Source organism: Aquila chrysaetos, chromosome 24 (genome assembly GCF_900496995.4).
Source record: "Aquila chrysaetos chrysaetos chromosome 24, bAquChr1.4, whole genome shotgun sequence".
In the NCBI taxonomy this organism is placed as follows: Eukaryota; Metazoa; Chordata; class Aves; order Accipitriformes; family Accipitridae; genus Aquila; species Aquila chrysaetos.
This window is the reverse complement of record NC_044027.1, coordinates 14,095,568-14,111,136: the sequence shown is the minus strand read 5'-3', so window position 1 is coordinate 14,111,136 and position 15,569 is coordinate 14,095,568. Positions and strand designations below refer to the sequence as shown.

The window sequence follows — 15,569 nt, the reverse complement described above, 5'->3', positions numbered from 1 at the left end:
TGTTAGAGTCTTTTGCAACTTCAGGTGATAATAAACTCCAAGAGAAAAAGAGCCTCCCAGGAATTTGCAGACAGAATGAATGAAAGCTTCAACAAGCCACTCAGCTCAGCACATCTCAGCACATCAGTCTGTGCAGTCACAGGCTGATCTTTGTGACACATGTACGTGAAGTCTCCTTAATCCCAAACACAGGAACAAAGATTCAGGAAAAAAATGGGGTCAGTTTGCTTTAAGCAAATAAATGCTCTCCAACACAAGCCAAGAAACAACTTATGTTAATCGGGCAGCACAGCACACTTGGTCATCCCCTCTAACTTGCCCTGTGCCTGGACAGATTTAAACAGTTACGGCTTAGGTTTAACCCATCTGGGATTACACAAGAAAACCCACAGCCATCATGCTGAGGCATAGCAAGGTGCCATCATATTTCCTCCCCTCTGAAAGTCAAGGAATTGCCACAGTTCACACTTTCACATCTAACTGACTGCCAATTGATAAACCTGGTTTAGTTCACTCTGCCCTTAGTAAGGACACTGCAGAAGATTGCTTTGCTCTCTCCAAAGTCACCTTTGTGGAACAAGACAATGCATTTTAAAAGTGAGAGATTAAGAACCATTTGTCATAAGTCTGTCCAACTTCTCACAAAGTGCATGCTTACAAGACCAAACTGTGGAATATTCCCTGGAAACGCAAAGTACTATAAGCAACGTTGCAAGCCACACATGTACATGTCCTAGATGGCTGCTGCCGTAGTGTATGTACATTTCTGAAGTACATAGGCTTAAGTGCATAGCTCTAGATCAAGACTACAGTTTTTCAGATCTCCGTTTTAAGCCCAAAACTGATGTCAATCTAGAGACTACAAGCTTCCAACTGCAGAGAAACAACTGACAGGCAGGATTTCTAAACAGCCTCCAATTGGCACTTAGAAGCAGCTTCACTGTTAAGAAAGGAAATGCTACAGAACAAGGGCTGTTCAAAGAAACGCTTACCCCTGGAGCTATTTGCAATGTTTTGCCTTAGATAAACCCCTCAGAGAGAAAGAAAAGCTTGAGAATTTAAATAGAATAGCAGTGCCAGGAGTATTTCACACACCATTGTAGCATGTTTAATCACACAGATAACAGAAGTGTCAGAGTTAATTTTACTCACACAGCAATGCTCCCCTCCTTGCTCACTTACCCTGTTGGCTGTCACAGCTAGATTCTGCAGGTTTTGAAGAAGTCCAACATCTGGCGGTATGGAAGTCAAGTTGTTGTGGCTGAGATCCAAGTACCGAAGTTTTCGGCAATAGAAGAGCTGGGTAGGGATCTTTTCTATCTTGTTACGATTCAGGTAAAGGCGTTCTAAATTGGTTAGGTTGCCTATTTGCATGGGGATGTAGGCAATGTGGTTGTACCACAATTTAAGGCAAGTGAGACGATGTAAGTGCTGGAAGCTGATGATTTCCTCAATGGTCTTTAGGTTATTGTCCTTCAGGTCTATCTCCTGCAGATTGTGGAGACTAAAGATAGAGTGAGGAATGCGTTCCAAGTCACAACGGATCAGCTCAAGCTCTGTCAAGTTGACCATTTTCTTAAGGCTGTTGAGAACAATGAGCTTGGTGCCCTCATTGTTGATGGAAAGCTTCTGAAGATGCACACCAACATCTGTCACCACCTGTGGCAGCTTGGTGAGGTTACTCTTCAACCTCAACACCTTCAGCCTCTTCAGCTCCCTCAATCCATCTATCACAATGTACCGGTTGTTTTCAGCACTCAAATTCCCTGTCAGATGAAGCTCCTCTAGTGTCTTCAGGCTATAAATCCAAAGAGGAATCTCCTTGATGTCTGTGAACTTGATATGGAGAGATTTCAAATTCTCCCTCAAGAAGGCAAGGGCTGGAGCCTCAATTTTGGCAGCTGTGTGGTAGAGCCACAGTTCCTTAAGGCTGGTGAGCTGAGCAATGCTTGGGGGAATAGTGACATCAGGGATAAGCTCCAGCTTCAAGACCTCCAGCTCAATGAGGTCAAAGACCGTGTCAGGAATGCCACTCAGCATGAAAAGATGCAATTCTAGCTTATCCTGGGAATTCTTGGTGATCCTCTGGCGCAGCTTCTCCAAAGTCCACTCATTGTTGAGGTTCAGCTGCCGCAGTTTGTTCTCACTCACCTCCGACAGAAAGACAGCAAACCGCTTGGAATAGAGGGGGTCATACTGATCAATCAGATGGAGCATAAAAGCAAAGTCATTTTTCACATCAGGAATGTCACTGTAACTGCTCTCCTCCCGGATGGACTCAAAGGAATATTTCTTGAGTGATCGCCTCAACATCCACCAGAGCGTGTACATGCAGATCAAGCCATAGAATATCACCAAACTGATGTAGAAAGATGCCAAGATTTTGAAGAGAGTGGCCAAAGGATGAGCACAGCGGTACATCCTGTAGCCAGTCAAGCTCTCAATGTCCACCTTACAGTCAACGTCAAACGTTATATTGTTGACATAGTAAACGGTATAGCAGATGATCAGAATGAACTTGATCACTTTGATGATGGTCTGTCTCATGTACAGGCGATAAACTATATCTCCCTCTTCCACATGTGTGCGGAACTTTTTCACTTTCTCAAAGAGCGCTTTGGCCTGTTCACCTTCTTTTTTGTCCAAGACACCAGTCTCAGATCGGTCCACAATCCCTTGCTCGATTCGAGACTTTGTTCTCTGCAGCATGGGAACAGTGGCTTCCACATCCTCACTGACTGTGGAGGATTTCTTGTCCATGGAGCCATTCATTTTCCCAAATGCTGGCTTGGTATCACTCTCTTCCACCACTGTCTCAGATAATGCCCTCGTTGTCCATGGAGAGTCAAAACACTTAAGCAAAATAGATACAAAATGCTCCAGCTTGGAGCTGGTCCTTGGGAATTTGAACCAGAAGTTGCTACAAGCCAGGAAGATGAGAGTATGTAGCAGCACCAGATAAGGGAAATACTTGGCAAACCAGTGAAGACGGTTCTCATAACACACCGCATCCACATAGTTATACTGGTGCCGGTCTAAATCATATCGGATCCCCGTAGGCCCTGTATCAGTAGAGGGAACAAGACTAGAGTTATAGTAGGTACGCTCTGGGGTTGCGGCCGTCCAACCTCTGACTGAGTCATTGCAAGAGTCTTTAGTAACCCATTTACAGGGCAAACAAATCATTTTGTCCTGGGTGACCTGAAGCGTCCCTCCGAACACTGCAATCATCAGCATCACTATGGAAATGTAGTCCGTGAAGACGTCCCACCATGGCTTCAGGATGCGGTATGCTGGCTGAGTGTCAGCAAAGTAGCGCAATTCAGTGACTGGAATCATGATTCACCTGAAAGGAAACCAGAAGCAGGCATTACTAGCTTAAACTGTTTTGTTCTGCTTTTCAAGAGGGCATCAGGAACTGATGTTAAGCACTGGCACAGCAAGACTGGAATTAGCTGAGACCTAATTTCAAGTCACTTGGAGACAAATGAATGAGGCTTCCTGTGAGTAATTTGCTACAGCTGAGCCTGTGAAATTAGTTTGTTGCTGTCTTCCCCAACAGATGAATTGTCACAAAACATCAGAACTCTACTTACCATGAGCAGCCTGTGGGGCAAGACATTCACACTTAAAGAAAGTTTGCAGGACAGACTTAAACTACCCCAGCCAGACCAGTATTTGGAAGTTCACTGTTTATTTCAGGGATGAAGGAGTTTGCCAGCACTGTTAGAAGTGACAAAATCCACACACAGAGCATAGTTGTCATGAGTTTGTTACTGTTTTTACAGAGCAAGAAAAATAATTCTGCATTTGTGTGGTTCTCAAACTGCAGGGGCAAAGAAGAGGATTTACATACAATACAGCTGTATTTCCTAGAACCACTTCATTGATGCAACTCAACATCACATTGATAAAGCAAGCTGGAAAAAAGAGAACAAAGTTGCCTGATATCATGACTTTTCCTTCCATGTAAGTAGTTTTGGCTTCCCACCTTTGCATTAATTCTCCAAGGAAAGATTAGTTACTTGCTGTCTGATAGATTCAGTTGTGAAATCCCGTAACAGCTGCTCTTTGCCTTATTTACTTCAGAAGCAGAGGAAGGGGGAGACATACTTAAAAAGAATTAACTTCCCTGACCAACCACTCCCACCTAGAGTTCATCTCAGCTGGGATTTAAGTGTCAAAGGAAATCAAAAGGTTCTGGGAAGCAGAGGCCTTATGGCAGTGCTTGTTCTGTCCTTCAGACTTCCAGATGAAGCTTCAGGCACATTCTTCAGCAAGCCATAGAAAGCCCGGAAGCCTGACTGATCCACAGATAAATGTGAGCTCACAGAATTCCCCTACCTGAAAGGCAATACAGGCAAAGAACACAAAGTCATTGTAACTTGTTCTAGTGACAGTGAAAAAGCAGTAATATCACATCACACTTGCTAGCAAAATTCAGGAGTAGGACAAGCACTCAATCATTTTGAAACTTGCATGAATTCAATTGTAAAAGAGGAAGAGCAAAAATTCAATCATGTTTCCCCAACCCATAAGATATCATTTGTACAGACAGTCCCAACAAGTCCTGGGTGACCGCAGGGTCAATAGCAGGTTTCTGTATACCACTGGCTGGGCAAAAGCTTTCTTTGACAAGTGGAGTGCCCATACCACCTGCTTTAGTAGAATTCAAGTTTGTATTTAAAATGAACTTCCAGCACAGAACTGCAAAGGAAGCCCCTCCTAATACAAACTCAAAAAGCACCACATTCCCTAGAGAGACTAAATACAGAACTCCATTCCCTGGTTTGCTGCTTACAACAATAAATTGTAAAATGCCAGCTTTGATTTAGTGCTACTTGGGAAGGCTGCAAGAAACTACAGGTGGTAGATCAAAAGATAACAGCCATCCCTGAAGAAGTGTTTGCCCTTCCACCCATCCAGTTCCAATACTACATCAGTCCATCACAAGAGACAGATTGGGGTAACTCTACATGTAAATTTTTTTATTATTTCTATTTATTTTTTTTAGTGGGTATTTTGAGAGACAAAATGGCAATACCTGTTCTAGAAGTTCAGTAAAACAAGGCAGAACAGCAAATCTATTCATTTGTCAGCCAGTAAACTCATGCAATTCTGGCACAGGATGCAGAAACAAGGAATGAAAATAGCCATATACAGCACTGTCAGAAGAAACTACTGTCCTGTTAGGCTGCAGAGCACTAGCGAAGTGGCTAGCATGCCTCTGCAGAGAGGACTGCATTGAGCAGATTAGAGCAAGAGGATTATACATTCACAGGAGAGGGAAGAACAGGCAAAACTGAACATCTTCTGAACAGTATCTGAGCAGCTAGAATAAGAGGAATGACAAGGTGTTCAGAGTCCCCCTCCCACTCCTCTTGCTAGCTTGTTCCAAGACCCTAGGCAAGGCATTTCAGCCATGCCTCAGCTTCCTTTTCTGAATACATCCACCTCTGGTTGAAGAGAGTCCATTTGAAAGATACATTTGAGAAGAGCTGTCTGTGCATACCACAGAAATCCTAATTCCAGGATAAAATAAGGTACAGAAGTTTTCTTCACACCCCTGCACTCCAGAACACCTCAAATGAAGCCAGCAGTCAAACAGCTCCCTGAATCACAATACCTGGTTACATACGTCTCCTCAGTTTGTCCACCTAGATGAGAAAATTCAAAGTCAAAACCCATGTCATATCTGTATTTTCTGCAGGAGAATCTATAGTTCTCACAGACGCCTTTAATCACTACTGACAGAAGCCGTATACTATCCCAGGCCCTTTACCCACCCATTCCCTCCCACTTCAGAAGCACCAAAAAAAGGGTATATACCCGATATTTTTTTTTTCTTGGTTGATTTTTTTGTTAGGACCCCTACTACACCAGGCTAGGAAAGCGAGACAATTCATAGAGAAACCAGGAAGTTCAGCTACCAAAAGGTTTGAGAGCCAGGACAGGACCACTGACATACTGCCAGACCACAGGGAAAAACAAACAAGACAAGAACACACTTGCCTTCTCTGTCACCCTCTGCAACCCTCCCACCATAATCAGACTGAGGGAGCAGAGTCCTGCACTTCTACAGTCCAAGTAAGAGTAAGCCTGGAAAGCTTTCTAAAAGTTGAATATCAAAAGCTGCTGCAGTTGTCTGCTGGAGCAATTAACTTTGACATGGCTTAGCTTCTGAAATCAACTATGCTTGCAGGTGAGCACAGCTTCAGTTCTACCAGACTCATAACCCAGGGGGGACTTTGAGAGCCAGAGGTCTCACTACACACCACCCTAAGGCTCCATGAGAGTCTAATGGCAGTCTCCCAGCAAGTACACATCTTTCTTAAACATTCTTGCAAGACATGATGGAAAGCTTTTGTAGTGACTCCTTCTAAACTACATCTAAGAGGTAATGCAAATGTTGCCGTACCATTCATTGCTCTCCATAAATGGTAAGATCCTATTCCTCTTTTCTTTTCAGGAACATGCAGTGAAAACACTGATATTGTTCATAGAAGAACTGCTCCCTATTTAAACAACTCCTTACTCCTCCTACCCCACACCAAGGAAAAAAAAAAAAAAATTATTTATTTATCTCTTTCCTTCTCTTGTCTAGATACCACTTCTCCCCAAGGATCCTTCTTCCTCCCTCCAGTGCTTCATCACTCCTGGTAGGGAAACTTCTGCAGGAATTGTCCGGCCCTTCGTAGTTACCCGTAGTAGGCTTATGAAATAGGGAAGATATCTTTTCAGGAATTGAGGTTTCATGGCTAAGGCATTTTCAGACTTGAGTTTTAGTGCTGGGTTGCTAGTTTAGCCCAATCCAGGAAATGCCTAATTTCTTCTCACAAGAAATTAACCTTGTGCTCATTTTGATTTGTATCTCAAGATAGCTAGGAAGAAAACCAACAAGAAATTAGCACAGCAGGCTCCCCAATTCTATTTACCAGCTATGTGGGGTAGGAAATCTCCCTTTACATTGTGCACCTACAAGACATAAAAAAAAACCATGTGAGTGTCCTATGACAGTCTATTACAGCTCAGTGACAGCAATTAAACCCTGGTAGGGTGGAGCAGGAAATCTCCTGCCTTCCAGTAACAATGACAGGGTCACTGGAGGAAGAAAAGGACATTCGTAGCAAGTCCCCACTCCTCCTGGCAGCAACAGAAACCCTTTTCAAGTCCTAGAAGAACAATAAAACTAGGCACCTCCTTTACAGAAGCTGGAATTTGCCATGTCTTATCTAATCTTACTCCCAGCATCTGCAGTAAAAGGGAAAATTGCCCACCAAAAACTTGAGAAACTAGGTGGGGAAGTTGCACCCCTCCTCACCCAGATTTCCCATGCATGTAATCCATTTCTAGTTCCTGAAAGACAATTCTGCATCAAGATGCAAACATCATCTTTATTTTGTGGACTCTATTTTGTAATCATTTTAGAATGTGATTCATGTTGCAACACTCTCCCTTCTGGATTAGGGCAAGCAGTTTCACTGCTGGGGTTGATGACAACAGCAGACTAACTCTGAGAAGTCAGATTCTCAGGGGCCATCTCTGTCACTTGACACTCCCCTGCTGCAATAGGATCCTTCCCATAGGGACTGTGATTCCAACCACTATATAGAAACCAAGCAGGTAGCTGAAACACAGGCTCTCCCAACAAGTACATGGGCAGCAGAACAGAATGATTTACAGGGAGGATATTATTCTGGCATAAGACTAGGAACAATCCTTGCATGAAGACAGCTGGCCAAAAATAAAGTTATCTCCCTTGTGACCAAGGCCAGACCAAGTTCCACAGGACCAGCAGACAGACTGCAGAGATTTCAAGCTTCTGCTCTTTTCAGAAGTTGAACTCCAGTGTGCTGTGTCAGCAGGAAAGTGTTTACTGTGAAGAAGCTTCATTTGCTAAGTCAGTTCTGTCATGTAGCCTCACTGAAGGCTGAGCACAGAACACATGAACTGAGTGAAGGAGTTTATAGACAGGAACAGTCATAACTGGAAAGGAAGTACTATGCCAGAGCAGTCTTGTGAAGAAGGATCCAAGCTCCTTCATATATACCTCAACTTGCAGAAGTTTCCAGTTGTAGCTCAGAAACAGGTAATTTGCTTACAGTATAGTTAACTCTGCCACATGGAAGGCATCGATACTGAAATTTTGAAAGTGCTTTATTCAAGTTTTAAGGCAAGTTATTCCTCTAAACTTGCATAAGCTGATAGGTCAGAACATCCTTGCCTAAACTCCTGTCAACTTACCAGAAGCATAAGGAAATAAGTTTTCCAAGGGTATAATCAAATAGTCAGGCTTCAGATATTGCACACTGAGGGGAAAAGAAAAAAAAAAAATCTTACAAGTGTCTGTCTCAGAGGTGTTTCTGCTTTTGCATTCCACAGTGCTTTCCTAGCTACCACACAGTCCCCGAGCAGACCCTCACCCCCCACCCAAGAAATGACACTACCTTTGAGGGTTTCAACTACACAAAAGCAGCACTACTTTGACCACTACAATTCATATCTAATATAGAACAACCCCAGGACAGTTAATAGCAGCAATGTCTGAGATTGTACAGGGAAAGATCTGTATGCTAAGGCCTCATTAGCACACAGCAGGATCAATCCAGCCTAAATAAATATGCTCCTGAAATCTTTGCACATTTCATGTTTAGATACTACATACCTATTCAGTGCCTGCAGGTTCACCTGTATCCAAGTTTGCATCCCACCGTGGACTCCTTTTGCCAGATGACCATCCCTGCATCAGCCTGCTGGGCACCTATGTACTAGGTGCAGCACAGCCTTGTCATTAATGCTGAACAGGCTCATACAACAGAAGAAACAGCAGTTTCAGACTTATATAACCAGCCTGCCAAACCTACCCAGACTTCAGCCAACCATAAGCATCACCAAGTACTAATCCTATGTTTTACTAGACACACCTGGAGGAAAAAGATAATCACTCATGTTAGAAGAACAGGGACATTCTGAGCACACCACACCTAAATAGTAAAACCAGCAGTCAAAAACAAGATTAAACATATCTGGCTGACAGAGACATCATAAAGCAGCATGTACCTTGCTAGATAAAGGCTGACAAGGCTGAGAGCACAAAAGCTTTCCGCAAACCCCAGGACCCCTGTGATATTTAACAAGTTCAAGGTATTAACAGAACAACCGCTGCAGGAGCAAACATCCTCCAATTTGGACAATTCCTCCATCCAAAACCATCCAACCTAAACAAGTGAAGATTGACTTACTGTTGACAGACACCTGTGTGAGCAGTGCTTGAAATTCCTGCCTGCAACTGCTGGCCAGCATATCCAGCTAGGGACAAAGTGAACAGAAACAACATCACTGTTCTGTTTCACTAGCTAGTTTGTCAGCTTGACTCATCATTTGCTGAATACTTCATCCAGCCTCCTCTTTCCTCCTCCTTTCTGTTGGCCATTCTGTTACTAATGGATCTACCGGCAAAACAGGACTACATGCAAGATCTCATGACATGTACAAGAATTTAAGTTTCCACCCCTGACTTCCAGAACCTCCCTGAAATCAGGGAAGTCCTCCTCACCTTTAGTGGTGTACAGCTTTCAACTGAGGCAGCCTCATAACAGACTTTTAGATAAGTAGACATGGATGCATTGTATGTTGGGTCTTGCAACTTTTTCATTTTCACCGTGCATATTCTTAGTTCTCGGTGGATTTCCTTGTAAGATTGCAGACTGCAAAGCAGAAGTCAAGCACTGCTGAGAGAATCTTACCTCTCAAAAGCCCAGAGGAAGAGGGAGTTGCTCATGTGCCAACAGCATTAGAGGTAGACAAGGGAAAGAAAAACCTTGATGCTGTTGAGACTATAGCCCTGATTATTGACAAGCTACAACATGTTACAATAAGTTTTCAACAGAGCAGAGCTTCCCTCCCCAGCATGCTGCCACCTGAAATCCTAAAGAAGGGCATGACACAGAGCTCTTTGTTCAAAAACCAGGAAATGCAAGAGCTTTGCTGGTCAGAAATGGGACTGGGAATTTACGCGTCTCCTCCCCCATGTTTATTAGGCCCAGAATTAAAAGAAAAAAAACAAAGGAGGCTGAAACAGAGCTGCTTTCAGGCACCCCTCAGAAAACCTTCCAAGCACAAGGACAGCCACGTGACCAGCTGGAAGAGTCCAAGACATGAGATGGAACAACTCAAGTGATTTTGTCCTTTGCTCCTTAGAAATAACCAGCAGTGAAGCCAAAGCCCTGACCAACCATTATCCCTACATCAGGCCCTTTCTGCATTAAAAAAAAAAAAAAAATCCCTCATGTGGGACAAAATGTCTCCTGAGATAGAGAAGTGAACACGTGAAGTTTAAAGGGTCATTTATCATTTAGACTAGCGGATAGAGTAGTGGAACAGCAGCTACCAGAACTTACATGTTCACTTAGTGGAACAGCCAGTGAACTCAACACTGAGAGCAAGGTAAGCTGGTTTTCACACAACCATCCAGCAGCTGTATGCAACATTCAGCCCCACCCAAGCCATAAGATGCAGCAGGATGAAGTGAACCAATTGGGTCACAACATCTTTACTGAAGCTCATGAAAAGGAATAACCCACCTACACTATGGATAGCACTTTATCATCTTTACAGCTACCCCTTAGTTGACTCTTCCTGTCAGATGCAAGACTGACATTTTTTTTTTTCTTAAGAGTCTAGTGCAACAGCTCCTGTTTACCGTCACAAAAGCAAGCCTGTCGTAACAAGTACAGGGAAGAATATCTGCACTATCGGAACAATCCATGCCAGAGACCTGGCTTGGCCTGCCACATTTTCTGACTTCTGACAGCATTTTGCCCCAGCTGCACAGAATTGAACACAGTCTGAAGTTATCAGCATCACTGACTCTTGGAGCAGGGACTGTATGTCAGTGTCATACAGCTATGTAAATTTAAGTGCTATCAGATGTCTTGCAACAGTGATACAAACCAGGGAAAAATGTCTGTGTCAGCTTATAAATTATGAATGTATATGGTCACAGGCTTCCTATCCAAAAATTAATTTTCTCTTTGCCATAAAAAAAGATGCTTCAAGGACAGGGCATTGGAGCTTGTCTTGCAAAAGTACTACTGCCTTATTCCAACAGGACACTATGAAACACTCCCTTGTACTGACTAACGCAAGTGATTGAATTAATTCTGTTAGTAACTAAAGAAAAACAGACAGCAAGAGCATTAACTTGTAACAATCAGAACAGCTTCAAGCACCTCATCAGCTCTAGGAGAAGGCTCTTCAGCATTTAGTTCCAGCATTGAGAAGAGTCATACAAGAAAAGGTAATCAACTGTTTTCAGCTAAAGACAGAAATGGTGGACAGAGCAGAGCTTTGACATATCTAAAAGCATATTAAGAAATCAAGACACTAGATTCAAAGCGAGTAAAAAAACTTTTAAGCAAGGATAATCTTAATAGATTGTTGACAGACTGTCACAACATGCACAAATCCATGGGTGTTGCCACAGCTGTTTTCAAGCTCAAAAAGATAAGCCAGTTAAGATGAAAGAAGATGGAGATGAGAGCAAAGCAAGATAAATAAGACATCAGCTATCAGCACAATAATATGTAGCTTCGGTCTGAGGAAAGAAGAGGAATGAGTACATATTCACCTATTCACATATTCACCGTACCCTATAAGCCTTGCCTTCAGGACCATGAGCTCCAGAACAGTGACTATGACTTCCAGCTCAGAATATCTTCTGGCTGCATTAGTCTATTAATAAGGGACAGGCCATGTAACCTTTCATCACCAAGATCTGATAAAACCAAGACTCTAAAGGAGAACCTGTTAACTAGCCCAGAACACACCTTTACTGTGCACAAAGGTAGGCTGTAGCTAGAGAAGCAGCTTGCAAATTTGTCACAAGAGGAGCTTTGTGAATTGCCAAGGTAATTTTATAGCAAATGTTAACAATGCTTAGTACACAAGAAGGAAGCACTATTACTTCAGCAGGGAGGTCATGACTGAATAGCTTTTAGTTTCAAATGCACTTTCATAGCAGCAGGAGGGGCGTGTATCATCCAGCTGTATGAACTGGATTTCAAGTTGCAATACAAAATACACGCACCACATCAACAGTTTAGGGAAAAAGCTGCTTGGAAGCATTCAAGGTACGCTCTTCAAAGCATGTAAACTTTTAAGCACCTGTTCAGTATTAGTGTGCATATCCTAAACCGAGGCTATTTTTTAAAAACACTGGAAAAAAAGCACAAAGGAGGCTCACCACACTGTAGTGGAACAAGTTAACTTTTAATCTTTACCAAAACAATAGTTGTGCACCCCCCCACCACCACCATATTAAGAAGCCCCACACAAAACTCCTAAACCCTTCTCCTGTGCTCCACCACCACTCACCTGACATTGCACCTCTGTTTTCCTAGATACCGGTTAGGCTCAATTTAACACCAGAAGTGAGTTTCACTTCCTTTTTAAGTACTCTATTGAACAAAATCCTTCTTTAGAATATGGAAGAATTACATGAAGGCCTCTAATAAGCCTGCTCCAATCCCACAGCAATAACACAATAACTTATACATCTGACTTCCACTGCTTATTTAAAAAAAAAAAATAGTATCAGAGAACCCCAAACCATAGACCATCTTTCTGAATGCCTGCAGCATTTACTAGAATGTAATCAACTCTAAGCATTCAGTAAGTCATCACTGGAAGGCTTCAGGCACTCCACATTTCAAACATGGAAACATTAGCTTTTAACACATGGCTTCTGGCAAACTTTAAGGAAATATCTATGCACATTGTCTTTGACCTACATGAATAAAGTTAGGGTTTCCAAATACCATGAGAGGATCAGTATGAAAAACAAATCAGTGAACTACCAGAACACTAATTAGAACATCAGACAAGTCTTAGGGATACTTGTATTCTGGAAGCAACATATTACACATCTCACTGCTCAGAACAGCCAACCTGGACAGCATTTCTCATCTTGAAGATAAGCACAACATTCTGCAATACCTTTCATCACTATCCTAGTGAAGAACCAAGGAAGCAGGGAGTTTCTTGCAATTAGTTTCTGTCATTGCCTAATTGACACCCACATGGGTGACTAGCCAGTGCACTCAGAGTTCACTGTGAACAATTGCCTAGGAGATGCCTATACAGCAATACAAACACTACCCCCCAGGAAATGGAAGAGCATCTACCAAACTGAACAGTTCTTGCTACTTCTCAGCTGCATTCCTTTTAGGCAGCAGTCACCAAACCATTTACTGGACAGACCTCAAGTATTTACCGTTTAGTGCATTGAGAAGTCAGGGTTTATGTGGCCAGGAGTTAGATGTACAGGTGATATATTAACAGTTATATTCTACTTTGGACAATGCTCAGTTCCTTTACTCTTTTTTCATCTTCAAGCTGACTAAGCCCTCACAGAATTTAATTAGCATACCACCACTCTCCCCATATCAACCTCTGTCAACCACCTTTCCTCCTTGCTCCTTATCAGTCATCTGATCACTGCCCTGTGCTTTGCAACTACGTTTAAGTAGTATCCTGGTCATTTTTTTGGCTTTACTTTACCACTCAAGAGCTAGCCTGTAGCCCTTACCCTGCAGCTGGGTTCTGCTATCTGCACTTCAGTTCTCTGTGCTGGAAGTGGATGATGTTCCTGTGTGCTGGATCCTGAGCGGGTGCTGAAGCGTTGCATTCCCCACACGCCATGGGAACAGCTTCCCTGAAATGAAACAGAGATTATCAGCAAAGAAGAAGGGATCAAGTTCACAGAGGGACTATGCCATGTAAAAACTTGGTAAAGGATATCTCAGAAGCAAGGAACAACTCAGAGGGTCACTGGGAACCAGAAAGAGACAACCTGATACCTAGAAAAGTGGTAAGAGTTCTAAGAGGTAAGTAAAACTCTTAGGAGGAAGGAATCTCCAACATCTGCTATTCCAACAGAAGTTACCAAAAAGCAGGCATTGCAGATCCAGCCAAAGGAGATGCTGAATATTAATATTATAACTAAGGCTAAACCAGTAGAGACAGGTTAACATCCTGGAAGAACAAATTTTTTTAGATGGGAAAAAGGATTAATGACTTTACTACCTACTTTCTAGTCTGAAAAACCTGAATATTTTTTAAACTGTTACCACCAGGAGTATCTGAAAACGTAGATCATGTTTCTAACCACTCTGGATTCAACCAACTGTCCCCTTTCCTCTCAACACATATCTACCGACATGTATGTCTTTAAAGTGGCAGCAGTTTACCACCACCACCAAGAATTAGAACAGCTTTTTTTCTTGCTTCCTGCATGTCAGCATGGGGCATGGGAAAACAGACAAGGGAGCAGACCTAAGCTTTGAGAGATCTCTCAGACATCCAGCCTCCTAGCTATGTAGGAGAGGACTGCAGAACATCAGTAAGCATTTTGTCAACAATAGGGAAAAATGAAAAGGAAGACACATCACTGGGGGGAAAAAGCTACAACCCTATACTAGTTAAGATGTTCAAGAATACATTCCTCCCGATTCCAAAGTTACCATTAAGGCTGACAGATTTTGAAGCAACAGCCTCGTAATCAAAGCTATTCTATTTTAGCTGTGACAGACTGCTGCAAAGGAAATGTTTAAAGGAGAGGACTCTCTGACCTTCTCCCCCCACCTCCTCTCAGGCGATGGCCTCAGCACCAGCTCAAAGCCAGAACACCCCGGTACTGGCTCCACGAACCCACAAACGCAGACTGCGCATCGGCCCCATCTGCCCACAAGCCTGCCACACCACCTCAGGATTTCCAGAAACAGAAAAGACATCCTCTATAAGATATAAATAAAAAAACCAACCAGCTTCCGTCCCCAGCACCGCTGCCAGGTAACAAATACAGGACTTCTCCCCCCGCTGCGGAGAAACAACGTGAACCAGAGGGGACACCCAGCACACACACGGGACGGCCCTGCCTCACCCCACGGGCGGGGGGGCCGACGGCCCACCTGCCCTCGGCCCCCCCACCAGCCGCGGGCTGCCCCGCCGCCTGACAGGGCAGGGACGGCGGGGACACGGAGGAAACGAATTACTGCCGAATTAGTCAGCAAATCCTCCCCGCCCGCCCGGGCGGTGCGAGGGGAGCAGCTCGTCGCTCAGGCCCCACCTGGCCGCTGCCCTCCCCTCAGGGCTGCGCCCCCTCGGGCCCCCCCCCGCCGCCATCGGACCCCGGCCCCAGCCCTGCCTACCGCGGGGTCCGGTCCCGTTCCCCTCACGGCCGCCCCACCCGGGGAGGGGGACACGAGACACGTCCCCGCAACCCCACGCGTCCTCACCCAGGCCGCTGAGGGGAGCGCGGCGTGAGCCGGGCCGCAGCACCCCGCCGCCGGCACCCACCTGGCCGCCTCGGCCCCCGCCCTCCCGCACGCCGGCTCCGGCTTCTTTTGTTCGCCCCTTACCGCACCGCGGCGGCCCCACCCCGGAACTGACCTCACCCGCCCGGCATGGCGGCCATCAGCCCGTCCCGCCGCCGCGGCGGCTAGCGAGGAGCGGAGGGCGCCGCCATCTTGAGAGCGGGCATGATAAGAAGGGCATGCCGCCATCTTTGT

At 44.4% G+C, this 15,569-nt stretch overlaps 1 protein-coding gene across 6 annotated transcripts in view; it reads right to left on the bottom strand.

Annotated features, from left to right (window-relative positions):
• Window positions 1-15,569, bottom strand: part of LRRC8A (leucine rich repeat containing 8 VRAC subunit A) — a 23,447-nt gene extending 7,878 nt beyond the window's left edge. For 3 of the 6 annotated variants that reach the window (XR_005931383.1, XR_005931382.1, XM_029999453.2), the window contains exons 1-3: window positions 15,451-15,569; window positions 13,589-13,714; window positions 1,183-3,346 (exon numbers count right to left, since the gene is read on the bottom strand). Coding sequence is in view for 4 of the 6 variants with exons in the window: in XM_029999453.2 (XP_029855313.1) it covers window positions 1,183-3,339 (2,157 nt within the window). In the remaining 2 variants the exon portion in view is untranslated. The other 3 variants (XM_029999450.1, XM_029999451.1, XM_029999452.2) reach the window with 3 other exon arrangements.